Below are 27,952 nucleotides of genomic sequence, written 5' to 3'. Positions count from 1 at the left end.
CCCCCAAGACACCCCTACCCAGCTGCTGGCCCTCACCTGCCTGGCTGATCTTCTGGGTTCTACTAGTTCCTTACTGAAAAGGGTGGGTGGGTAAAGAAGGCATAAAAACGAGTAGGGTGGGATAAGGACTCAGTCCACAGTGCTCTCAGCACCTAGCCAACTCAGGCTTGCCATCTCCAAGTGACATTTGGCAACTCTTCCTGAAACAAACGAAGTCAATGAGAAACTAGACCTGACTCCACATGTCAGGGTGGGAAGACTTTCACTCGCTTTCTTTGTCCAGTGAAACGGGGAATTTTTGTGTATGTGTGTATTGATACCTAGTAATATCTAGAAGCCACGATTTTCAGATGAATGGTGCCATGTTACTATGGCAATTTTAATTAAAAAAAAAAAAAATCCACTCCTTTAAAAACTCATGTTTCCTGAGTGAAATAGTGCCAACATGGTAGTTCAGGATTTTCTGGGTCCAAAGTTTTCAGTTGCACAAACAAGAGTAGGCTGCAGTGGAACAGTGGCAGAAGCTGAGGAGACTGGAAAAGATTTTGACTTCTCCAGGTCTGGCCACCTATGGTCCCATTTTGATCATTCACAACCTGCAGACTAGGGGCCTGGTAGAACTATAGCTCTAAAGAGGAGAGACCCTTTTCCTCTGTCCCCAAGTCCCTTCAGGGGAGGATAAGCACTCTCCTTCCGGACCTGAGAGCTGGTCCATGACAAACAGAGTTCTCCCCCTGCCCAGGTGAGCCCATCAGCCATTTTCAATAAGCCCCCCCACATGCTGAGTGTACCTTACAACCACGACACTTCCCCATGCCAGCTGCAGTCCTGTTCATGGCCCGAATGCCATGTGTCTTAAGAAAGCTCAGTGCCAGACATTCATCCATATGTACAACAAAAGCCTCATATCACCCACCCGGACATACCTCTGGGAGCCAGAGACACTGAAGGCACCAGCTGAGAGAGTTCAATGCTTTACTGCCAAGCACGATTGCCAGTTCAGATCCCATCCCTGACAAATTGAATTTCTACTCATTATTTATTGTTCTCTTTCTTCTTTAGGACATTGTAATTCCCTCTCAGGATTTGTGCCCTTTCATTTCCAGTCCTTGGTAGCTCCTGAACTGCAGTTTCATGTGGTTTTGTGATGGTTAACCCAGCATGTGGAAGGGACTCAGGCCATAAATGCTCAATGAATCCTGTGTGGGGAGACACGGGCTGGGAATACATTTTCTCCTTCATTTGCAGTCAGAGAGCACCCTGCAAGTGCTGTCTGTCTGTCTATCTGTCCCTCGGTATCTCTCTCTCTCTCTCTCCTCTGTAAAATGCAACAGCAACCAGCAGCCAGGCTGTCAGAGAAACAGTGTTTTCCAATCATTTTAGCATAAGAAAGAATATTTTCTGGGCCAGCATCTTCTGTGCCTCCATCAGTTATTAGAGCCTCGCTGAACATGGCCCCCTCTCCCGTGTGGGGTTGACTTGGAGCTCCTCTGTCCTGTCCCCCTTGTACCATCTCAGCTTGCCTTTGAGGTGGGAAATGGGTTTACCTTGTGGTTTTTGCCATGCCGGTACACCATCCAGTCTTCACCGTTAGTGCTGACTTCCAGCTTGTAGGATTTGACATAATAGCCGTTCTGGGTTTCCCTGGAAATTGCTCCTTGTGTTGCAATGGCTGTGAGCACGGTTAGAAAGCGTAGGTCCACCTGAGGAAGAGGGGTGGAGAAGTAAGGGGGCCATGGCTCCCCGACACAGGGCAGCCAGCACCCGGCTTTTTCTTCAAAGGACACAGTTGTAATACTTAGCTCACAATTCATGTCTGTGATTCACCCAGATGTCCTGGTGACTAAGGACCAGTTTGCAATTCCGCTGGACAGTTAAACTCTACTTATTTGACACTGAATTGGACATCTTTGAAATTGTAACTTGATTGTTTTTTCTTTTTTTCTCTTTTTGCAAATCTGAACAGCCAGCGTTAAGTTTATCTTGAAGGAATCACCGAACATCTAGAAGTACAACCCCTTCTTACTAAACAATGGGCTGCCTTAGACAGCAAAAGCAGATGCTGTTTTAAAGGGACAATGGCTAAATCCAACAATCCAATCCAATCCAATCCAATCCAATCCAATCCAATCCAATCCACCCCACTCCAATCCAGTCCAATTCAATCCAATTCACTTATGATGCCCTAGTTGCAAAAGTCTCAGCTCAGAGCTGTCTCCCCTCCTTTCAGTCCCTCACTCCATTGTGTATTTAGTTGCTTGGGTCACTTAGGGGTCAAAGGGCATGCAGAGTCTGCCCAAGCAATTAGGCTTATGTACCACATCCTGACCTTTTGCTCAGTGAGGAGGATGGCCGACATTTTGAAACTCCTTCCCTCCTACAACACCAAATCCATTTGAAAATTGCAGGATGTCATTCCTTTGCCGGCCACAGTGTTTCTTACTGGCAACCTCTGTGTGATCAAAATTTAGCTAGCACACAGTGGTAAAATTTGATTCAGCAAGCACTAATTGGCTACTTAATATGTGCTCAGCATTATTAAGCATTCGACAGAAGTACCCACTGCCGTATATGTGCATGATAAACAGGTGGATAGCAGTAAGAGAAAGTACGTGATTAAGAGCCTCAAATAGGGTATAATCAATGAAATGCTCATTGTAAGGGAGAACTTTCTGGAAGCTTTGCAAGGATGAGAAGGATTTTTGGAGAAGTAGTGACAAATGGCCTTTGGGCTGTGCCGTGAGAACCTCTGTGGACACCCTGGAAGTTTCTGAGTGGTCTCTCTTCCTTTTCCATTGTCTGCTCTGCAATGTCCTTCTCAGAGCAGAGGTCGCCATGTCTCATCAGAGCTAGGACAGGCTCGCCAATGGGTCACAAGGCTGTCTGCCATGTGTCATCGAAGTCTCTGCTCTAGCATGGAACTAGCAGCTTGCTCTTCCCTGGGGATGAGAACTGGACCAGTCTGTCATGCGAGGGAGGATTACTCAACACGAGCTGCAAGTCTTATTCAGAAGGAAAGAAACAATAGTCTGAAAAGATGCTGCAGAGCTTCTGGGGGACTAGAGTTTCATTCCCGGTAGTGACATTTTCCATGTGTTTTTCTGATAGCTATGTGCAAAACCTTCCTGATAGGGTTCCCTCCAAATACAAAGATCATGAGACACTGCCATGCTCAGCCAGCAACTCAACAAGCCTGCCCTTAGAAAAATGTACTCTCCTCCATCCTATCAAGTCTTTGATGTTGCCCTGTTCCAAGAATGAGGAAGATCTGAAACTCTTCATAGAATGTTTCTTGGATATCTATAGTGATAGGGCAAGCAGCATCATGGCCAAACAACTTCCCCGAGGCCTGGTAATCTTCAAAAGGGCAGGTGCAGTGTCCACCTTTCTCGTCATTTTATCCCAGCACCTGGCCCAGTGCCTTGCACAGCCTGTTTGTGCCTGGAACATGTACTTGTTTGGATGGATGAAGTGATGGAGTTCTCAAGCATGCTGTGTTTATATTCTTTGTGTCCTTTGTTCACTCTAGCTGAGGAGCCACCCGTCTTGCCCACCAATACACACACACTCTGAATACCCTCTGGTATCCGAGTACGTACCTGGAGATACTCCTTGCTGGAATCCAAGTTGGGTGTCCAGCCATTGTCATCACCATGGAGCCGGCTTTGTTGAGGTCTCCACCTCCCATCAGAGTAGGTAGATGAGGCACTGATCTGTTCATTAGAAATCTTGCCAGACTCCATTCCCAGAGGGACATTGCACTGAAAGTCTGGGGAATGGAGATGGTCAAGGGCAGAATTAGGTATCTAAATCTCATACCCCTGGGACCCTAAAAACACTGCTCCCTTCTAGGGACAAGTCCTTGCAGGCACTTTCTCATCTTAAAGACCTAATTATACACTCATATTTTACAAACAACTATGCCAAGTCGTAGACAACCCCTCTGGGTCTGAAAGAAAGGAAATTGGACCAAAAAGAAATCAGGCTATGGATAAATAAGAATCATCGCACAAATTAAAGTACAATCTAAAGCACCAGAACTGTTAATGCTGCAGGCTACAGATGCTCGCAAATGCCAGATGCACTATTATTGAAATACAGGTACATGTGTGATAGACTCGTGGCAGTTTGGGTGGGCTCATACATCGTGGGAAGCCTGCCTTATTAATAAACACCCAGAAGGCATTTTTGCTTCTTTCTTCCTTTCACTCTAGTGTCTCCTGAGTTCTGGCACAGAAGACAGACATTACAAAGCAATAAATACCTGTCCTTGGGAGACCCCTCTGTGAGCACTTGCACGTCACTCTACATTGCCCTGCACCACTTGTTTGGGCAAATGTCCCCAGAAGTCACTTACACTGACCTTGTGCTGTCAGTTTAACTGCTGTCCTTTCCATGGATAGCATGGATACTGGTCAATATTTGTGTGTGCATGTGTCTGATAAGGACCAGCAATCTTTTCAGGTATCAAACCTATTAACCCTGTGACTACATTGGCCATTTGCAGAACTCGGTGCAATTTGCAATACTATTTTCTTGTCACTCAATATTCACGAGCTCTTTGAAGAAAAAAAAAAACAAAATCAAAACCCAGAACAAAACCCATCGACTTTACAGCAGGCCAGGCTGCCACGTCTGTAGGTAAGCATAGTACACTGTCTACAACCGTGGAAGGATTTCCTCAGTTCTAATCATCCTTAAAGTGTTTCTTTAGTTCTTAGTAGCTTCTGAGTCAAAATGGCAGCACATTTGAAGCACATGTCCAAGAGGAGCTGATTTGAAAATGTAGCTCAGGGCAAGAGATTGATGGCCGAAATGGCAAGTTCCATGACCACGGGGGTCAGAGTTACACTTTTAATGCTTTCCACAGTGCCTGGCACATAGTAGAAGCTCAAAAAGCTGTGTTTATTCGAAATATGCAGTGAAAGTCCAAGCAATGTACCAGTCCAGTAAGAGAAACTTACTTTTTCTTTTAGGTCCAATTTACTTTCTTTCAGACCCAGGGCCAGAGATGTTTAATGTCAAAATATATAGAGAGAGAGACATAGAATTGCTCAGTTTTCTGACAATGGCCACCGAGGCTTGGAGAGGGAGAAAAATGGTCCCTGACTCAAAAAAATATTAGCACAGGAGGGGACTCTATATAGATATCCTAACAAACCTCCTTTCTATTCACAGATGAGAAAATGGAGGCTTACGATGGTCCCATGACTCTCCCTGGCAATCACTAATTCTCGGTATGTATACTTTTTTCCTTTAAAAAAATGAGCACACAGATCAACATTTGTTCTATTTTCATTAATCTTTGCCTGGCAAGAGGATATAGCTCTCATTCCCTGAACTCGGATGCCATTGCAAATTCTGTAGAATCCCATCTCTTCTTCTTGCAGAGTTAGGCCTCTCTTTACTGCACACCCTCACAGCTCTGATGGAAAGACAGGAAGGAGGTTCCCAGCCAGCCAACTCACTCTCGATCGGCTCTTGGTGGACCAGGTAGTAACGTGCAGAGAAACCATCCTTGGCCACCGCCATGTCCGTGTGAAAGGTCAGAGAGAGGATCCCAGTTGACGAACGGAGTTCAGAGGGTGTTTTGGTCCCACAGTACTTGCCAATCAGGGGGCCAACTGGATAAAGAGAGGTCAGGAGGTATGGAAATGTCAAACTCCATTTTCAACAATTCTCCCTTCCCTTGACAATTGGAAGTCATTCGACAGAGCATCCCTTTGTGTGCCCTGACATAAAAGAACAACCAAAGGTATGTTTTAAGAGCAATGTCTAATATTTTTTCTGCACATTAAAAGAAACTTTCACTGACCTTCCCTTATTCTGTTCTCACAGCCCTGGGAGATGAGCTGGAAGGTAGCATTCTAATGCCTGTTCTACAGAAAAATAAATCGAGGTTTGGAGAGGTCACATGACTTTTTGTACAGCTAGGAAATAACAGGGCTGGGACTCAAACTCAAGTTTTATGACTAAATTTTATGCTTTTCTCAGGATATGAAATTGCTTAACCATCGAGTCTCATTCCTTCATCATGCAAAATACTTAGAATGGCTACCAAAGTGAAAGATCAGTTTCTTTGCCAATATTGACTATGTCCAAGACTCGTGTTGGTATACACGTGGGAAGTACAGGTTCCTGGTTCCTCTTGGCCTTGGGTGATGCACCTTTTGACATCTAAGACTATATTAAGAATAATGAAATTATAGTAATAATAATGATAATGACGACAGCTTATTTATACAGACAAGACAGACAGGTCGAGTAACTTTCCCAAAGCTGCAGAGCTGCAAAAAGCAGAGCCAGGATTCGAACCTCATCAATCTGGCTCTAGAGTCCTATTTGGGCATAGAGGGTGGTCACTGAGTCATTTTCTATGGAAATTCTGACAATTTGTAGCAAAAAAGAACAATACCTATAGGTTTTCTCATGCTCATTCAAGTATCTATTCAGTCTACTCCTGTTCTCCAAAGAAATACGTCTGAGAAAGGAAACTGCCTTTCTGTAATTTCTCTGAAATCATCTTTGGTGAAGGATACTAAGAGAAAGTCATCATGGGTCACATACAAACCCTAAGAAGCTCTGAAATCTTGATTCTCTTTTCTTACTGTTACTAAAGCGATTAGCAGGCAAAAGTGAAGCACTGAGAAGTGCCTTGTGAGAGCGACATCACTCACCGTGTGGAATGCCATCCCAGATGTCCAGCCAATCATATTTGCAGTCTCCCTCTCCCACCTGCAAGGGGTCATGCTCCAAGTCAAAGGTCAGAAACTGCAGGATGATCTCCATCTTGGGTTTGGCCAGGATGGTAAAGGTGCAATCTAAGTTGTGCGGGTACTTCTCAGGGAACCCAGGGGATTCGATGGTCCCATTGGGGCTTGTGAAGTTTTTTGAACAATCTTCAGAGCCTGTATGTAAAAAAGAATTGTAGTATTAAGTATGGTGGTAGAAGAAGGGGAAGCTGGGCTGCCTCAGCTGCATGGGTTACTTATATGTTTTTGGGCCTTAAATCCCCTACTCCTTATAAGGTTTTGTTTTCACTCTAGTGGCCTGGAAGTATAAGACACACGGGGAGATTCAATGCCAAGCCCTTACTAACTCCTCCTAAAGACAATTAGGAGAGACAAGCTGAATTAAGCCCCATATACAGAGTATAAGAACAGTACCTTATGCAACTGGGGGTTGCAAGTGTGTGGTAAAGGCAGGTGAGAGAGAGAGAGAGAAAAAAAGAGAGAGAGAGATGAGAGAGAGAGAGAAAGACATCATGGTGAGAGGAAACTAAGAGGAGAAAAGAGAGAGAGAGAGAGGAGAGAGAGAGAGGACAGAGAGAGAGAGAGAAAGAGAGAGAGAGAAAGATTGATTCTCTCGAAAAGAGGAACAGAGTCTTCTTTCTCAATTACTCAGCTGCTTGCTCCAGAAATGTAAGTTATTTCAATCCTTAAGGAAGGCTTGCTGATTGCCAGCAGGGCAAACAATGTTACCCCTTATTTATTGCTGACCTCAACACAGACTCTATTGTACCAGAGCCAACTAAGTGCCCCCTTCTCCCTCCGAGATCCAAGGTGCCTCAGGGGAGGGGCAAAGGGGAGCTCGGGTCTCATTCATGTCATGACTATATTAAAACGAGCTGCTCTGTAGTGGCCAGACAATTAACAATCGACGTTTGTAGCCGGTGGATCACAGCAGGGCGTTGGGGATGTTAAAGGCCGCTCCAGCAGCAAGTTTGGAAAAATGCAGCAGCAGTGTATTGACATTTGGAAGGCTTCTGGTTCCTTTCTAGTGGGGATGGCCTTGTTTCTCTTCTAAGCTCTGGTCTGCTTTCCTGGGACTCACGGAGTCATCCTTATTAAACGCCGTACACATTTGCATCCTGGTGCGGGCTTGGAGGGCAGCGGGAGCTGTAAAGGATTACGGCCACTATATCTCCTAATGCCTCTAGGTGGAGTCACATTAAAAGGGCCCACATGTGCTTTAACCCAGACGCTATTCGCCAGGGGAGGCCCAGGGATGGTCCCAGAACACTGCAGCACAGATCGTGGGCCCACAGCAATGCACAGAGCAAGCAGTGATGCGAGTTAACACGGTGCGTATAAATGCTGGACAATTAGAATTGATTTCACGACGTTCTGATTTTAAAATTAAGAAAGGTAGCAGGATTTCTGAGGAAGATAATAGGTACTCTACGCATGAAGGAAAAAACAGAGAAATACTTGATAAACCAGGTGTTTACTGGCAGGAAGTGTCCTCTGGGGATCCCACTGAAATATAACTATGTGATGTCAATACACTGATCTTAGCCTGCAGCGATGTCTTTATCCGAGGCTCCCGCAGAGGCTCCTCCGTGAGTCTCTTTATTGATGATGGCTTTTTGGAAAGCGGCAAATGTCTGACTCAGAAAAGGTGCCATGCAAATGAATGGGGGAGGGGGATCACAACTTTCTTTAGCATCAGGCAAAAAATCCAATGTCTCTACCTACCCATCCATCACCTCTGCCCTTCTACTCAGTACCATGCTTTGGCAAGGTGCGGATCCTGGATACCTGGGGCGAGAGCCAACATTTCCAGAATTCATTAGAGGCTCTGTAAGTGCCGCTTCTCGATAGCTCTGCACTCTATCATTCAGGGGCAGGGCGGTCCAGTGGGCAGCCAGGCCTGGAGGGGTGAGCTGGATGTCCTCCCCCAGTCTGTTAACCATAGAGTCCCCAGTTTTATTTACCCAGCTCCTGAAGGCCTCCTCTATGATCCGGGATGAGGCAGTTTGACAAGGCCCCAGCCAGCTGGCAGGTTTGGTGGAGGAGCGGGTGGCGGTGAGAGCAAAAATTTTGAAAAGATTAGTGTTTGGGGCTGCTGTGAAGCCTTCTTCATGTGGGCTACTTAGCCAGAGGAAATTAACTCTATTTGCAACTTGCTTCCAGTGCTAGAAGAGGCATCCTGACATTCTCTCCTGGAGTTTGCTCTATTGTCCTTCCCTGCCCAGGCAAGGGGAATCCCCACTCCTCAGGGAGTGGGGAATTTATGGCGGAATCTTTCTTTGGTCCCTCCCATCCATGTGGCGTAAGGGCTTCCACAATGGATACCTCGTAAGCCCGAGAGAGGTCTGGGGAATTCATCTGTAATCACGCCATCTTACTGTCTGGACTGTGGTCCAAGTGTCAGAAAGCAGGAGGCTGAATATCCAACATGGAGAAGAGATCTCAGGAAAAAGTGACCATCCTTGAGACAAAAGTTGACTCTTGCAGATATTTACCTAATCCAAGATCTTTTCTGCAATGTGCTAAAAGGATTAAAAGTTTTAAAAAATGGCTCAGTCAACAAATACTCAAATTCACTCACTGCTAAGATGGTCCATAGATGCTGGGGGATTTCGGCTGCAGTGAATGAATGATTTCATACCAAAGGATTCTGGTATGAAAAATGCCCACTTTGTGTTTTTCCACTGTAAATTTTATAGTAAGTCTGCGAGAGAAAGAAGAATCTGTATGCATAAAGCTATTTAAAAGACGGTGGATTTATCCAAAGCTGAGCTTGACCTGACCACAAAATGTGAATTTGGTTCTTTGATTCAGAGAGTTGGGAGAAGGGGCATTCCAGGTTTTCTCTATCTGTGAATGACCCCAAAGATTTCAGTTCCCAAAATGTCACTGAGCACCAGGAAAGTAAACTTGATCTCGAACTTTGGTCCAAAGAGCATCAGAAAACAAACAAACAAAACAAACCACATTTTCCCAGTGATTCAGACTCCAATGTTATATGTCAAGACACTTTAAAATTTCTTCCTCTGTTTTGCTCGTGATTTGGTGATTCGAGATCCTTTAAGGTGGCAAGCTGGTTTGGTCCACCCATTTACATGAGGACGCTATGGTACTATACAGGCTCTTTTACAAACCATTTCGTTCATGGCCCATATGGACCTTGCACTCCAGCCACATGTCCCTGTCTGTACCTGGGTTGTGGGTCTGCGTCTGCCATTTTAATTCCGCAGCAGCGTCTTGCCAGGGTGTGTGGCGCCAAAGATTTCTAGATCCTTCCGTATGGTTATCGGTGTACCCGAGTTTACGGTCCCTCCTTCTTTCTCTTTATGACCCGCAAACATAGCTGTGTTTGTTTGGATTTCTTCAGCATGTTCATGCGTTTCTTTCATGTTTTGCAGATGATGTAAACTTGGTGTATTTTCTCTCAAGACTCCAGCAGTGGGTATAGGGCATGCGACCTGGAAGAATGCTCATCTTCCTAAATTTCTCAGTTTTGAAATTCGCACTCCCGCACATGGATGTTTTTTATAGGGTTGACTTTTGTGCTAAGAGTCGCTCTTTTAAATGGGCATGAGTGGCTCTCAGAAAACCACTGGGCTCTCATCTTCTTATATTTCCCAGAAGTCTGGCTGTTGTTGGCGGAGATAACTCCCACTGCAGTAACCTCCTTCTTCCTTGCACGGGCAATCCCAGTCCATAAAGTAGGCTGCCCCATTTCCCCACATCCGAGCCACCTCCTTTGGTTAGCACTACTGTTCCTAGGAAGTCCACAGTTTTGCTGCCTCATTCGAAATCCTACTTCAGACTGTCCTCGAGACAGCAGTGCTGAGTTATAATACCCTCTGGTATGTTCTATCTTTTAACATCGTCCCTTCAAATTTGCATGACGGCTACAGTTAACATGCACTTTTTCTGTGGCTTTCAGAAGAATGTGGTATCATCCTTGGTCAGGAGGCATGAAACAGAGATGAGTTTGCTTACCTTGGTCTGACTTTCTGTGGCCAGTTCCCTGGAAGACCTTACTCGGAGCTGTTTTCCTTTCACAGTCAGCACAGTGGAGCTGAGTGACAGCTTTAGTGCTGGGGACCTTGCTATCTAATAGACTTTCCAGATTCTCCGCTTGCCAAGCCACTCAATGGAGCCTTCATTTTCATAACCATAGCACGTCAGTCATACCTGTACTTAGTGCTTACTCATTCTGCCTCATACTATAGTTTCCCTTTCAATTTGCATATATTCATCCAGCAACATCTACTGTGCATCTGTTACGTGCTGAGGATTTACACACCTGTCTTCCCCACTAAAAGAGGTTTTATTCCTTTCTCTCTTCTCTCCCCCAACTGCACCCCAACAGAAGATGGTACAACGAATGTGCCATCAGAGCCGGTGGCACTGACTGATCTGAATTTTGCACAGAACTCAAAGGAATGTGGATCAAGCTACTGGAATTCCCCAAGCCACTGAACACAGATTGTCAGTCCCTGTGACCTTATGTGGTCAGGAGCATGATGACCCACAGTCAATGGACCTTCCTGGGACTCGTGCCCTGGGACAGTCAGAGCTCCCGCTCTGGCTTGACACAGTTCCCTCAGCCCCACCCCTTCACTGGACTCTACATTCTTGTTCCCAGGCAGACAAATCCGACAAATATTTAGACAGAGTGGATATAAAAAGTGCTTTCAGCAGCTACCACTTCCTTTCAAGAACAGTTTAGTGAAAAAAAAAAAAATATATATATATATATGTATGAATAGTTTCCCTTACACTGAACTCAACAGGCGCCGGACTTGGGCCTCTTGATGACAAGGCTGACAGTTTCCCCTTTCACCAGACCCCATCCACATGCTGCAAAACTTTGGCTGCTGGGGAGGGCAACACACTCGTTAGATGGGGCGAGAGATTCTTAGGTGGCAGAGCAGGCCGAGAGAGGGGAGAACTGGAGGATAAGCTTCACTTAGCCTCAAGATAATAAACTCATATTGGAGGAAAGGGCGTGCTACTTGGAATGCTTACATGTAGATGCTGAACCGGTATCTCGTGAATGGAAGTTGGCCTACCCAGTTACGGAAATAAGCACTGGCCTATATTCTCAGGGCCTAAAGTAATCTAAGGGGGACCTAACAAAAAGTAAGTAGTCAACTTGATGTGCAGCGTTCTCAGCCTCTTTTTTGCTATCTTTTTTTATTGCTTTTCAGAGGGTCAGCTTCATTAGCATTTAGCAAGTGGGGGTTTAATGGGTAGAAGTAGTAAAGTGGATGGGCAAGGGGGAATTTGTAGGAGCCATATTTAAATTTAAAAGCTACTGCATGACCCAACTAGGAAGGGGGCAGGTCATAGCGAGATCTTTATAGGCTCTGAACACTGAAGAGATTATGCCCTCCTGCCTCATGCAATTCCAAATAAAGGCGACATTAAGCCATGAACATAATTAGGAGGAAGTTCAACCAAGTTTTCCTTTTTCGCATAAAGATGACCGTGATTTTTAAACACACACAAACATTAAGTTCTTTCCAAAAGTGTTTTTCTATTTAATTGGTGCCCCTAGTCTTTTGGTGCCACAAATGATGTTGTCTGCCTGCTGGGCAGCACCCAGCACTAACCCTGCAACTCACCCTCTCAAGCTAGATGATGACCTAAACTGGCTTTTCACCTAGGGCTGTCTCCAGGTTCACCTTGAACCTCTCTTCCCTCCGTCAACTGGCTCAGGCTGGATAACATTGTAACCCTTACCACTTGTCTCAACCCACTGGGCTCCATCTATAAGCACGTAACTATGACACAGTCCCCATGGCCAGACACAGGTGGTAGTGCCCCATCTCCTCCAAGATGCCCAGCTCCTAGCTTTCCACCCATGACCACACTGACCTGTCTTGAAGATCTCATAGCGCAGAGAGAAGCCTGCCCCCTGCCGCGCGTAGTCTGAGGTGAACTTGATATAGAGCACAGAGCCGGAGGAGATGATGGTAGGTGGAGCGATGTTCCCACAGTGCTTCCCCAGGAGGTCGGCAGATTCACTGTCTCCGTCCCGAATCTCAATGAAGTCATACCTAGGTGAGGGTGGTGCAAAGGGGCACATAGGAGAAAAGAGCACTTTAAGAAGATGAAAAGGACCATTGTCTCACTCCAGTTCATATGTTCTCCATTCATTTCTGGACACGCATGTGTTTCAGATTGATAAACCAAGGTCACCTATGTTTGCTTGTAGACCGTCAAACGTAGATATAGGAAGCGGTATTGCTTTACTTAAGCCACAGAGGGAATGAGCACCCTGGCAAATGGCTAGATTTTAAGGCCTTATCTCTTGCCCACATAAGAGCAAAAGCATTTTTCTATCAAATATCTCAAAAAATATATATATTTTTTCTTTCCTTCCATAGCACCATTTTAATTTCCATTATGATCTCTCTGAATCTTAGTTGTTTTTTATTAGCTTTGTGTCACTGCAAGTTACTTAGCCCTTTTGAGCATCAATTTCTTCATCTGCAAGATTAGGATAAAAATATCTACTTCAGAGGGTAGGGATGGAGATGGAATGAAAAAAAGAAAAAAAAAAAAAACATATGTAAGGTGCTAGGCTTCGAGCCAGGCACACGGGGGCTGTTTCAGAGATATTTTTATTTTGCTGCCTCCTCCCCCACGTTTCAGTTTTCTCCTGGGTCATTCCCTCTTCTCTTATCTTTAATCTGTTAATGACAAAAACTCCCCAAACATGGGCTCCCTCTCTCCCTGAGATGACTCTGAGAAGTTCACATCAGCAGTGTCTAGTCAACAACACATTTTTAAAAGGAATCGGCATCATATTAGAGAAGGCAATAAAAATCTTTCTCCCAAAGCAGGGGGCAAATCCCCAGGGACCAGCGTCTATGAGCGCATACCTCCCAGCCTCAGCCAGAGGCACAGTGGGCGGCTGTCTCTAGGCTGCCAAGACCTGAGCTCATCTCAAACATAATCAAACTGGCCCAGGGTGGAGGAATACACCTCAAAGACATCCTTGGCTAGGTCTGTGGGATGGCGCACACATACTGTGCCATTTTATCTGTACAGACACATATTTTCAGCCTTAGCGTGAGCTCTGGCAGTCTTCACGGTGCTCTGTTTGGGCTCCTTTTCTGGGGTTCCAGTGAATACTCCTGTCACAACTGCTGAGGTGGGGAATTTTGCCCCTCCAGTTCCCTTCTAATTGCTGGCGTGGTACCATTATTTACTGAAAACCATCTACCACCCTCTCCCTCCCTGTTTATTTATTTTGCATCAACCTGTTAAAACAACAAGTAAGACATCTCTTTCGGGTAAAAACAGGGACTGGAAGGCTATCCTCCCTGGGATGTGCCTGCTGGCTCCTGCCACACACACACAGAGTCTGTGGGAACTCACTGCCTGCAGAAGTGGCTTCTCAAGCCAGAAAGGCCTGAGGCCTCACTCCAGCCCCAGGGAACCATATTTCAGATTGCTCAGCCGCTTCCAAATAAATAGGTCTATGAAGGAAGTATAAGGAGTAGACCAGGATTAGTTTATTCTTCTACCCCAGAGAGCTGAAATCCTACAGTCAAAAGAATCACAGAAGCTAGTTAAAGTCTGGGGAAGACGCGATGGCAGGGTTCTCCCAGGAGCTCTGGGGAGACGGCCACAGATTGAGAAAGGCAGTGGGGGTGGGGCATCTGTTTAGGTCTGTGATTTCAGTGTGGGAGATGGTGCTGACTTTGAAAACATGCTCTCTCACTTCCAAAACAAAAGTGGAAAGACATTTAGTTTGTTCTTAAAGGAAATTCCCCAAACCTTCTGGAAAATCTCTCCTTGGTATTTCCACAGTGTGGTAAGCCCGGTGGGACAGTCATGGCCAGCTGAGTAATGGCGATGTCCCACCAGTGTGCACAGTAGAGAAGCCACTTGGATTCCTTAAGCAGATATTACCTGGTTTACCTGGAGTAAATGCAGGCTCTATAGGAAAGCCTCTCCCTTTCCTCTCATACAGGAAGTACACACAAATGAGTTTGTGCCTTATTAGCTGGGTCCCTCAGGCAAGTTACTTAACCTTTCTGAGCCTCAGAAATGGAGTAAATAAGAGTAAAACAGGGATATTAGAACATTTTTTCCAGGGCTGTTACATAGATTATTTTGGTCATTTAAATCTCACAAGCGTCACTACACAGCTTGGCAGTTAGTATATGCTTAATAAATGTCACTGTGCTCTATTGGATCCTCACACGCATTTCAGAGGTAAAGAGACAGAGCCTTGAGCAGAAGCAACTTTCTTGGAGACACAGAGCACATAAGGAGAGGTGCAGTATAAGCAGGAATGTACATATGTTCAAACGCTTTGGAGGTCATTCTGGCAAAAATGTGACAAAAGTTAATATGCACATACCCTTTAATCTGGCAATCCCACTGCTAGGAATTTTTCCTAAGGAAATAATCAGACAATTGTGCAAAGATGTATATCTTTGTGTGTGTCCATATAAAAAGAAGCATGTGAAAAGTGAAAGGATGTTTTGTTTATAAACAGCATCATGTCTAAATGTCCAAAAACAGAGGGTGGGTAAATAATTTGGGTATATGGATAAAATAAAATGCTCCACTGCTATAGTAAATAGTGCTACAGATCTAGATATTTTGTTTTTATGGAAAAAAGACCATGGTATATTGTTAGGATGAAAAAAAAATAATAGGTATTTTTAAAAGTATGTCTTAAAACATACATGTATGTGTGTATATGTAATTCCTAGCACATACATACAGAAGAAAGCCTGAAAGACTATATACTAAAATATTAGAGGTGAGATATATGGGTGGTGGAATAATTGGTAATTTTTACTTTCTTCTTTGTTCTCTTCTATTATCTGAATTGTTTACAATAAGCCTACATTTCTCTAATAAGCCACGAATACATAAAATAAACTGCTCCCATTAAGAATTTTTTTCCAAGTAGAAGAGTTGAGGAAAAAACCTAGCTTTCATAATTTAACAGATGAAAAAGCAAATATCATCATCATCATCACCATCCATCTCACAGATTGGAAGTGAGGACTAAATAAGACACAGCCTGTGGGAACACCTGGAAGAGGACCAGGGCCATGGCTCACACTCAACAAATACTTTAAAAAATATTTTTCGAAGACCTCCAGATAGCTGCAGTCTTAGTGATGCTGATTTCTCTAGGAAGGACAAAGAGAGGCCCAGACATCCCACTAGTTCCTCATTCGTCAGAACGCGGGGTTTTATCATGTTGCCTAATCACCCGTGGAGTAATTTAGGGGATTAAGAGAATCAGTGATGAAGCAAGGTTACCCAGCAAATGCCACAGCTACAGGCTTGCCTCCATAGATCTACCTCTCCAGATCCGTTTTTGTAATGCAGCTACAAATACATTGTGACACATCTAAATACACATAGAGTAAAGGGATGCATTTTTGAAAAACGTTTTCATATAAATCAATCGTATCATAAATGTTCTCCCTGACCCCTCTGGTGAGTCCTTTTGTGAAGCAAATAACCAGCCCTTCCTTGAGCTTCTTAGAAAAGCTGGTTTTTCCTATCAGGTTTGCTTGAGGGGAGAGAGTTACCAAGAGTTATAATTTGGTGGCTAAAATCTCCCTTCTCTCCAGGGTCCTGGTTCTGCCCTGTGGACAAGCCCCAGTTAACTACCAGCTCTCTGCTGGGCTTTTTGTATACAGGGCACACTCCAAACGACATGCTGACTTCACACAGAATGTCTCATTTACCTCCTGTGTGACTGACTCATTTGGGGAAATTTTTTATTATTAGGGATTTGTCACAGCTGGAATAAATCTCCACAGAAATTTCAGTGTTGTCAGGTTCATTTGTGAAAGCTCGCAGAAGCTGAGGAAGTTTGTGGTCTCGGAATAAATATGGCTTTGCATCTAGCATCTAACAAACAGCATTCGTTTGGTGAAAAAATCTGGGGTACAAACTCAGGGCTCACCCCCACAATCTGATAACCTGAAAAGTCATTCCTCTTAGAACAAATTATTAATTTTCCAGAAGGAAATATAAACCGGCTAACAGACATATTAACCATTGTGTTTGCATTTCATTATTCGTAATCTCCCTCAAATGAAAAAATTCCTTTCAGAGCTCTAACACTACCTTTTAGTATTCTATTCATTCATTCATTCATTCATTCATTCATTCATTCATTCATTCACTTACTTTCCTAAGCTGAAGTAGCCATCTCTACTCCCATTTCTTTTTTCCCCTTCTCTAAAATGATTCCGCAAGTGCCGTTTTACTTTTCTCCTCACAGATTCTCACATCTGCAGGTTGAGCATTTGTCTAGAGAATGCTTTCTGTCCTCTCTTGACTTGAAAGTCTTAATTTCTCTCCCCAAACCCACCTTTGGGGCATGGGAATCTTGACAATGGAATTAATTTTAAGAGTCCACGGGAGAGATATGAAAAAGCAACAGTCTCATCTCTTCCTCTCATCACTAGGCAAACATGAAAAGAGGCTTTCTCGTTTCCTTAACTCTATCCTGGCAGTCCACCAAAGGCTGGCTTAGCCAACCAAGCCTGCTCTGGGAGGTCCACCACACTGAGGCCCTTCTGGCAGGGCAGGAAGAATGTCTAGCCCCTTCCAGAGCGTGGACGTCCCAAAGAACTGCTTGTGAGGGAATGTCTATGTCACAGGTGAGTACTCGGGTGCTCCGAAGAAGAATGCTGTGTCCATCCCGTGGGATTCAGGTTTACACACCAAAGTACCTGCGTCCACCCACGTCCTGAAGCCATTATCTTTGCCAACCAGGCGATGTCTCCCTTCATGTTTCTTATATCATAAAATGTCGAAGACATCACATCTTGTGTATGACATGCTCTTTCCAGCCTCTGGGCCTTGGTCCTACAATAACTGTTAGTTTTTCTATTGGCTGATACCGTTTCATTCTTCTAAGTGCAAACGTCACCTCCTCAAAGAAACCAGTCCCGATCACTCTCCTTCAGAGAGCATGCCCTTATTCTCGACCTCACCACCCTCTTATTGCCTTTGTAGCTATTATCATAATCTGTAATGGTCTCGTCAATATACTTGTTTACTTGTTTAGAATCTGTGTCCTGCACTTGTCGATAAGCACCACAAGAGCAAGGACCTTGCCTTGTCACTGCTAAATTTATAATACTTGGTACCTGGCAATAACCTTCTGTTGAGTGAACAAATGAACGAGGGTCTTGAGGTTAGTTAGCGTTACCAGTTCAGAAGAATGCACTCTGTGATGACACTTTCTGAGGAACTTAATATGTCTGGTCCATTTTATGCTCTCTGCCTTTGTGTTCAACACATTCACTGAGCTATTCTGGTTGCATCTGGAAACCAAAATGTTGCCTCGTGACTCAAAAACACGAAATGTAACATTTTGAGTGGAAGAAACATCTCAAATCATGCTGACAGCATTTTCACTATTAGCGGCAAACAAATCAACTATAATTAAAATGCTGTCAAAGTGATTTGAGATTTTTCTCACACTTTCAAAGTACCATATTTCATGCGTAGATTATCCAGGCCAGAGAATTTATCACCTCCTGGAGTGCCTTTCTTCCAGGAAGCTCAAAGACATCTACAAATACTGTCTTATTAATCCTTACATTAAAACCTGCAGGGAAAATAGGAGGAAAAAACAACACTGCCATGTACAGCTTCCCAATGAAGAGGCTGCAGGATGCTGAAGTCTCTGGTCACTTCAGGCCCAAAGCCTCAGGCTCAGTAAGAACATGTAGCCTTTAGGGAGGAATCAGCTCGCAACGAGGTGGGGTTTTTTAGGAAGCACATTTCATTTCCTTGAATTTCTCCCTTTCATTGGTACCACCCACTTAATAAGAAGCTAGTGTATCAATGGGAAGAACTCCTTTACTGAGCATTTACTATGGGTTAGGCCCTCCGTTTAGATGCTCTTTCATTCGGTCTTCATTTAATATACACCAGGCCCTGTTGCAATCATCATCCATTTGCAGATGCAGAAACTGAGGCTCAGATTGGTTAAGTGACATGTCCAAAGTCACATGATGAGGAAAGGTCAGAGGCAGGCTCTCTCCCAGACACTCTCACTCTAGAGTACATAGACCTCACCTCTGTCCGTTTGTCTCATTGTTGCATGAAGATTTGAGAGACTGGGATGTCAGATTGCCACAGCACAAGAATATCGGGAGCTAAGAGGTTTAGTAAAGAAACTGCTTGGTCTCAGTTACAGATTTAACAGAATCTTGATCTTTTTACTTAGTTGTTTTGTTTAAACAAAGCCTATAGGGCTTGCCAAAATTAATAGACAAATCACCAGCAGAAGCAGTGAGCAGATTTGGAATTCATGTTTTCAAGACTCACCCAATAGAAACCAAGCTTGTAAGTGTTCAGATGGGATGACATATTAGCTTTTGTAAGTGAAGTATTTTTATAAGCACATATACACTCAAATGTGAACATATGGCTCATTGAGGGAGAAAATAGTATCCTGTATATTTATAAGCTCTTAAAGTACCATCCAGAGCATATATTTTTAAGCCTATAGATTTTCAATAGGGGTCACAGATGAGTTTCAGTAGGTTGGGAAATACCTATGATCACACAGAAATTTTGTGAGTTTGTGTGTATGCACATTTTCCTAGAGAAGGGATCTGTGACAAAAATCTTAAATTACTTTTACAGAGAAACATAGCCATCTATAAGGGAATGTGTACCCTGAGATGTATAGTGCATGGGCTTTGTAGACAAACCCATAGAGTTTCTGGCCCGCACTAGTGATGTGACCGTAGGCAAGGCATTTGTTCTCTGAGTCTCAGTTTCTTCATCTACAAAATGGAAATAATTCCTACCTTTAGGGACTGTCAGAAGGATGGTGAAGGTACATTCAGGCTTAGCACAGCACTAGATGCCTTGGAATATTATTGCCTGGGAGACACTGGCTATTTTTATTATTACCTGTATTCTACAAAGCAGGATGGTGGACTTGGGGGAAAGGAGAGTTACATACACATGACACTTCAGAAACCAAACATGTGATAATTAAATGAAAAGTCAGACCCTTAGAGAGAGTCTCAATGCCTGTCCCCCCCACCCCGCCCCCATCTCAATGCTAGGGAGGGTGGTTTCTAAAAATCCTCCTCCTATACAAATCTATCAACAGTGCTTCGGTCACTTGAGTTTTTGGGATTTCGTTTCAATCTCATGTTTCTGAGCCCAGGCTCTGGAACCAGGCTGCCAGGCTGGGTTCAAAACCACTCGCTCCTTCATCTGCTGTTCTGAACAGCAAGATACTCAACCTCCCTCAATTTGGTGAGTTAATTAACAGTGACAACTCGGCGCAGTGCCTAGCACATAGTAGGTGCTCAATAAGTAGCTGTTATTGCTGCTGCTGCTATTATTATTATTAGTTATCTAACTTATTTGTTATCTAACTCCAAGGATTCAAACAGTGCCAAGACTACATTTGTTTGTGTATTTGCACTGGTGCCAGGTGTGTTTTTAATAGTGTCTGTTTGCAGTTCCATTTTCTTCCTTCATTTCTTCTCATCACATATCTCTGATATTTTGAGCTTATTCACAACGCCGTTATAGCCAGGGTCACCACAGCTCTTGAGAAAGGAGGAAATCTGACCACTTAGCAAAGGAAGTATGCGAAGAGAATAACCCAAAACAAAGTGAATTAGTCTTAAAAATCTTGAAGGCAAGAATATGGAAACCACAAGTAACATATATTTATAATTGCTGATTGTTTTTCCGCAGAAGCCCTGGGATGAGGGAAAGATCCTCGTCGATCTCATTGTTCCCCACAGAGCAGGCTGCCAAGACGGCCTTGCAATGCGAGGAAGGAGGCCGGTCCAGACAGGGAGTCTGATACGTGTCACAGCAGATGAACTTTCAGAGAATTAAGGGCACACAACAAAGCCTCCACCACTCCTCCCCTGACCCTCTGGCCGAGCGCTGCTTCCCCCACTGAGCTGGCTCCCCCAGCAAGTCACATTCCTGAGGCCGGGTGGCCACAGATCTGCTCGACTCCTGAACTGGGGAGCACTCTGGAGGCTGGCGTGGACTGTGTTTACTTACATAAGAAATGATTTTCGGTGCCAATGAGAAGTTTAATGTTTTGGGGTAAGCTGTTTTCAGGGTGACTGTTGGATTTTTTTCTGTCTGCTGTACACGTCTAGATAGTCCTCACCCTCTGCTTAACCAGTTAGCTTAACCAGCCCCTTGTTAGCATTCTGTAATGACACCAAAGTAAAAAGTAGGTAAGAGCAGCCCACAACTTATGTCCACTCATCAACCAGTAGGCTGGCGCTTGGATTCAAAGGTGCATCCCAGGAGGACCAGAGACTCCCTAAATTATCCTCGCTGGCCTGGGTCAATCAAGCTCACATGCCTCAGTTCACCTCACCTTGTAAATGGGAACAGGGAACTTGTCCCTGTGCTTCTCAGGGCTGATTGAAAGGGGCACAGAGTAACTGGTACCCCCTGAGGGCAAATCGGAGTACATGTCCCCGGGCCTGCTTTACTGGCAGCGTCCCTGCCCTTGGCTGTGTGAACAGTCCCCTCTGGCACAGGCACTCACTAACCCCGGCTCCCAGAGGGTCTAATTGTGAGAGCGAATCAGAACTTCTCCATCTGTCCAAAAAACGGGAGCCTGCTGGGAACGAGGTGTGCTGGGCACTGGGGAATCAATCACAGCATCGGAAAAGTTCTTTGTTTTTCCATGGACTTAGGCTCCCAATCATTCTTCTATCCCCCTTTGATGGCATCCAGCCTCCGTAACAAAACTTGGAAAATATAAAACTTGTCTGAAAAATGTGCTATGCAGAAATCGAAGCAGGAGACAGTTTGGGACAGTTAGGTGGCAGGTGTAATGGACCCTGTCCTTGGATTTCATTCACTCAGAGCTTCAGGTTACAGAGCTCAGAGCTTTTCCTGGCTCCAGGGGCAAAGTTGTCATTACTGTGCAAAAACCACCATGGTGTAGAAATGATGGGCCTGCACTCACGTCAAGCAGGAAGGGGCTGTTGCCATGCCAGGGTGAAGAGTCTGAACATAGCGCTCAGTGGCCAGTCAGCCGGCACTGCCTCCACCCCTCAAACAGCAACTCGGTCACTGTAATTTCCTCAACGGCTGTGTTCCGAAGACACCAGGGAGCAAAAGCGGTCCGGTCCACGCAGTGCATGTTAAAGCACTCGCTTCTCCCCATCGCAGAATTAAATTGTCTCTGCTCTGAAAGAACTGGCTAGTGTTTGTTGAGGGTGGAAGTGGCAAATGTTCTGAAACGTTGGGTGCTCTTGGCTGAAGGCTCAAGAAGACCAGGAGGAAATATGTCCAAAAAAGACATCAGCTTCTACGAGGAAGGGAACCAGATTGCAGGAAGTCTCCTAGCAGGATGGGAGCGGTGTGAGTCAGACCTTAAAGACTTTTGTTTATCCCACGGCTATAGTGGGACTGTTTGCTTTGTGCATGGAGCTGTTGGCTGGCTGGCTGGCTGGCCACCACATTGCAGTGGCCAGCAGGGTCCTCACAGGGTGGGAGGAAACATTATTGGCAGGGATCAGCTGTGGGGGTCACATGAGGATAAGGGGCCCTGGTGGGCAGTAGGGAAAAGAGACCCCTAGGAGATGAGTCAGTACCCCAACACAACCCATCAGCCTCCCCTGAGGCTTGGCCTAAATCCTGTATCTGCTTGGACCTCAGTTTCCCAGCAGATAAAATGAAAAAATAATACTTTCTTACCCTCCTACTACTCTCAAAAGGATGACACATAGACAAATCACTTTGAACTTTTAGATGAAAGGTGCTCTATAAACCTGAGGTCTCATCAACTGTAATTGTTACGGTAATTATTTTAATGATAATAATGATGATAATGGGAGAAGGGGGTTGGGGTGGAGACAAATCTCCTACCTTGAGACAAAGAAAAACTCTTCCATTAAAACCTGCATCGTGATTCCTTCTGCTCCCGGCTCTCAACCATCTCTTTCAAACTGCCAATTCCTGGGCTGAAATATTATTTACTCCTTTCTTTTCCAATAAAACAATTATTTGTTCCACCGTTTTCCCTCTCACTCACTCTCTGGTGTAGAGTCTGGCTTCGCCCTGACAGCTCAGCCATGGACTGTTTACATGTCTCGCTCACCCTCCAAGACTCTGGTTCAGCTCCATTGACACTAAAGGCAGAATTCTCTCTGTGTGAGGAATCAATTACTTCCGCTGACACTCTATTACTAGCCCTCACATCTTCGGATTCCAGATGGAGAGTGAGGTGGTGGGAGGATGGCAGGGAATTTGAAGAGGATGGTGAGGGGGGCTGGAGGGAATCGGGGGGCAGGAGGTGAATGCAGGGAGGCAGACAGAGACTATTGACCGAGAGTCAGGCCTCCAGCTTGTATTTAAAGACAGAAAAATCTCTTTCTCCTTGACTGCCCTGCCAGCATCCGGACATGGCAGGAAGAGGCAAAGAAAAGGAATAAAAGAAGAAAAGGAAAAGAAAAGACTTGTCAAGATTATCTAAGGAAATCAGAGAGGCTCCAAATACCTGAGCACTGGGATGGCAGATGACAGCTATAGGTCCATGGACACAGGTGCACGAAGGCGGCTTTGAGGGGTGGGCTTCAAATCCCAGCCCTCCCCTTACTATCTATGTGATCGCTCAGGGCCTCAGTGTCCCCATCTGTTAAATGGGACTAGTACCAGCCCCACAGGGTTGTTGTGAGAGTAACAAGGAAAGTTCTTGGTGCAGCACTGACGGACGCCTATTGAGAGCGCAATAAACGTGCGCTGTTACTGTCTAACTGACAGTCCCCCCCACACCACCTACAAACATACAGTCGAGTCCCTAATGAGACAGAGGAGAAAAATACAGAGAGACTGCCAAGATGGTTGGCTACGAAGCTAGAGAAATAAAGCATAAAAAAATCATGTAGATTTTCCTTTATCATGCTTCGCTGCTCTCCCAAACCTAAGTTCACCTCATACTTTTTTTTCCCCCAAATTTTATTTTGACCCAGCTAACATTTTTTCAAGGATTTTTCTTCTAGGAAAATTTTGATTATGTAAATTAAATACATCTCCGCAATCAACCGAGATGAGTTGTGAGGCACGAGGCCTCATAATGAAGGACGATTATGGAATCTCTTTTCTAGAAGGAAAGACAAGGGCAGCTAATATATTTTTTTTTTTTCTGGGATGATTTATCCAGGCAGAAACAGAAAAATGGAATTAAATTATCTATTTAGTTTCTCTTAATCCAAAGGTTTCACTCCCCCTTGCCAGTAAAAAGGACAAAGCAAAGAGAATATTTTCTTTTCCCCCGCGTCAGACTCATGACTACGGGAAAACACACAAATCCCTTTTTAGAAAAATCGAATTTCTTTTCTTGGTCTATTTCCTCTTCCTCTTTATCCCCTCCACACCCAGAGTTCCCACTGAATTTCTGAAGACAGACTCTCACCCAGTGTAATTAGATGGGAGAATTACATGGAGTTACATGGGGTGAGATGCAGGCCTTTTGGGACCTCTGGGTTCAGAGAAGGTGCCCGTGCTGAGAAGCAGAACAAGCAGGATTGTGTATTAGAAAATCTCAAGTGATTTTCTCAATCAGAAGATAAAGTGCATTGTTAAGAAGGACATCCACACTGAAGCTTGCATTTGGAGAGTTGCGATTGCAACATCGCCTATTTAAAAACAAACTGCCAAAAATAACCATTGCCCCAACTGTTCTTTAACCTCGGTAGAAAGCGAACAATCTGTGGTGTTTTTTCTCACTTCAGAGAGCTAAGTTGCTGGGTGGAGTCCTTGGTCAAGGTTGGTGAGTGTGGGGTCAGCTGCCAGCTGAGTTCTAGTCAGCAGGGCTGTTCCTGTTTATTGCTTCACGTACCTGGAGGGGGATCTGGTTCTGTCATTAGCAGAGTCGTTGCAATACAGAAAAGTATTGCTGCTCGTTGGTTCCCTGAGGGAATCGGAATATTTCTGTGGATGGGCAGGCAGTAAATCTGGGACAACGTTATGAGTAATCAGCTCAAGGGTCTCACCTGAGTACAAGACACCCTCTTGAACCACAGAGAACTCTCGTTCTGCTTTGATTTCTAGAGACTAGGGCAGACACCAGCTGAAGCCACACCTCCAATTGGACAATGTGGCCTCCGGCCCTCTATTCTATTCATAGGAAAGAGACCTGTGTTCAGAGACAGCCCTGTATAGGAATAAGACCGACTAGCAGAGCCTAATCCAAAGTGTTACCTGGACTTTCCCATGCCAGCCCACTTTCAAGCATTAAACTGGGGTTCCTGACATAGGAAATGAGACCGAGAGACCCTGGCTTAGGAGAGTGGGCGGGGGGGGGGGGGGGTTCAGCAGAGAGACCCCATAATCTCAGTCTTTCCTGCTTCCTGACCACAGCCTCTCTCCAAGATGCTGGAAGTTGCTTAGCCAGGAAATAAAATTAAATAGCTTTGCTCAGGCACCTCTTTGTCTAGAAGAGGGTTTGAATCAGCAAGTCACAGGACAGATCTTCAATTACTATGGTTCCTGAAGGCATTACATTCGCTTCCCTTCTTGTCTTTGACATGCTGCTCTCTGCCTGGACTACCAGCCATACGTACTCTCCCTTTGCCTGGCTAACTTCTTCAGGATCAATGCAGGCATCACCTCCTCAAAGAAGCTTTCCGTGATGTCCCCAGCCTAGGCTGGGTCCAGTGCTGTGGGTTCATATAACATGCCCATATCATGTTCACCATCAGAATGCGAAGTGCTGGGGGAGGCAGTAGAGTGTAAAAGTTCACAGATTACAAAGTAGGGTATTGTGGCTTCAAACCCCTTCTCTGCCACGTCCAAGAGTGGGACTTTGGGCCAGGTGCTTAATTTGTTTGAGCCTAAGTTTGTACATCTGTAAAATGGGCAGAGTACCAATGGCTTCACAGGTTTTTGTTGCAAGGAGCTAATGAGATGATATACGTGGAGTGCTTGGCAAAGTGCCAGGATCACAGGTGGTGCTCCAGATGTGGTAGCTTTATCATCAGTAATCATATGTTTTTACTTGCTTCCTTCTCCCAAACTCTAAGTTCCATGAGGGCAAAGAGTACAATTTACTTATCACTGTGTTCCTAGTGCTATCATCTGCTTGGTAGACAGTAGGTGTTTAATGACTATTTCTGGATGAATGAATAAATGGTCCATTGCCATTTTGTGGATGAGAGACCAAGTCACAGAGAGCTTAGTGATATCCGCAGCCTGTGTCTTATCCTCCCGCTGTCATTATGTCTCATCACAAAATGGATGAGTAGGGAAGACAGCTCTGTCAGCCTTTCAATGTAGGTTCATGCCACACTGACCTATTTCCTGGCATCTCAAATGTAAAATATCACTAAAACAATCACCTGTACACACCTGCTTAGCACTCTCCAGGACTAGATGCCATAGGGGTATAGACATGAAATATGTGGTCTATGCCCTCCGAGAATATACATGCTCAGAACACGAAGCGACCACACGTGAACTAAAGCAAGCAGAGCAAGGTGCTATGCAGTGTTCTGAGTCCAGAGTCAAGATCCATAATAGAGACCTGGAGGGATCAAGGAAACCAAGGGAAAGAGGAGGAAAGCATGCAGCTGGACCCCGTGGAGGGGTGGGAGAGGCAAGTCTGAGCACTGGGCCAGTGCGGATGTGAGGTTGTGTTGGTTGTTTGACTGGAGTAGAGGGTATTTACTGAGCACGGGAAATGATTGTTGGCTGGGTGGGGAGTGGTCAGATTATTGAGGTCTGGTTTGTTTCCTCTGTTTACTGTAGTCATTTTATCAACCAGGAAAACTGCTACCTTTCCAAGATATCATCCTCTACTTTGGAAGACAGAGACACATCTTCTAAGATTTTGAGGGCTCCTCTGGCCCTAAATAAACACAAGAACACCTTGTTTATCCAGCACGCTTAAGTAGAAGGCCAGATATCCCCAAAGCTTAAATATCCAGGACATGGGGGCAAGGGTCAGGGGATGGTTTCAGAAGAAAAGATCATGAGTAGCTTAATTCATGCCAAGGGCTCCATGCACTTCGGCAGTGTCCCTGTCTTCACTCTGCTGTGAGCTTGGCTGACTGAGGCAAACCAGACATGCCGACTCTGAACTGGCTTGGGGCAAAGCTGAGACCCCAGGCCCAAAACTTTCTAATAGACAGCAAGACCTCCTGAAGCAAAATGCACACTCATCATAAAGGAGTAAGAAAAGGTCAGAAGAAGGAAGCTCCAGGAGGCAGGCATACTCATGACAGGAAGTGACGGCAAGAGCATTGATAGAAAGAAGTCCGAAACTCCCCCATGACAAAACATAAAGATACTAACACAGTTGCTAATTTATCGTACATCTACGGGAACAAGATGCTGCTGATTTTACAAAGTAGTTATTACCATCACAGTTTTGCAGATGAGGAAACTGAGGCCTGGGAAGTTTAAAAGGTCAACAAAAACTCAGCTCTAAACCTACCCAGCCTCCGTCACAAAAAGCGAAGTTTAGAATTCGAAGCCCGAAGAATCATCAAAAAAAAAGTTGACTCTCTTTAGTTTTGGTTTTAAGAAGACAGAGAAGTGTGGCGCATGTTTCTGAATGTCCTTTGTCAGATAACCTTTTTAAAGAGAACTTTTGGAACTTTAAAGGGGTATGTTTTAGTGCCTGGAAATTTCACTTCGATGGCAAACCAGACACTGTGCTGAACACACACATAAAATCATTAGTACAGACTTCTGTGTGGGTGTTTAGCCTAAAAAAAAACATTATTTCAAGTCTTCTTAGTGGTTTTTGCACTTTGTGAAACACATTCTTCAAGATACCCATCTGGGAATGACCAATTCTTAAAAGGACCCAGGCTCTTGATTTCGGTGTTATTGGGTGGAGCCTCTGGGCTGGCCTGGAATGCCAGGCCTGTGTGAGGACTCACGAATAAGCCGTGTGTATCATATGCAGGTGGGTGTTTTTCAAAATGCATATATTTTAGATTTCAGAAACGGAAAAGAATATTCAAGTTCGTGTGCATATGTTTCTAAAACCCTAACATTCAGCCCATTGCCTGGTGACTCAAGTGAAAGGCAGCAGAATCCTCTTCCCACCACAAGGAATGAAATGGCTTCTCTCTGTTTGCTCAGATGGCCCTGAGTTCCTGCGCCATACCAACCTGGCAGGGCCACAGGGGCCTCTGGTTGCTGCCCGTAACTGGTGACTAGGCCCCAGAGCAGCCTGTGGGTGC

At 44.8% G+C, this 27,952-nt stretch overlaps 1 protein-coding gene across 7 annotated transcripts in view; it reads right to left on the bottom strand.

Annotated features, from left to right (window-relative positions):
* NRP2 (neuropilin 2) overlaps window positions 1-27,952 on the bottom strand; it is a 113,887-nt gene that overhangs the window by 67,667 nt on the left and 18,268 nt on the right. For all 7 annotated transcript variants that reach the window (XM_039844529.1, XM_039844522.1, XM_039844523.1 and 4 more), the window contains exons 3-7: window positions 12,618-12,799; window positions 6,678-6,908; window positions 5,469-5,624; window positions 3,600-3,769; window positions 1,548-1,703 (exon numbers count right to left, since the gene is read on the bottom strand). In XM_039844529.1, coding sequence (XP_039700463.1) covers window positions 1,548-1,703; window positions 3,600-3,769; window positions 5,469-5,624; window positions 6,678-6,908; window positions 12,618-12,799 — 895 coding nt within the window. The remainder of the gene's footprint in view (window positions 1-1,547; window positions 1,704-3,599; window positions 3,770-5,468; window positions 5,625-6,677; window positions 6,909-12,617; window positions 12,800-27,952) is intronic.

The sequence above is a fragment of the Pteropus medius genome, unplaced genomic scaffold (genome assembly GCF_902729225.1).
Source record: "Pteropus medius unplaced genomic scaffold, Ma_sr-lr_union100, whole genome shotgun sequence".
NCBI classification, from domain to species: domain Eukaryota; kingdom Metazoa; phylum Chordata; class Mammalia; order Chiroptera; family Pteropodidae; genus Pteropus; species Pteropus medius.
The sequence above is the reverse complement of the archived record's forward strand: the minus strand, read 5'-3'. Positions and strand labels throughout refer to the sequence as shown.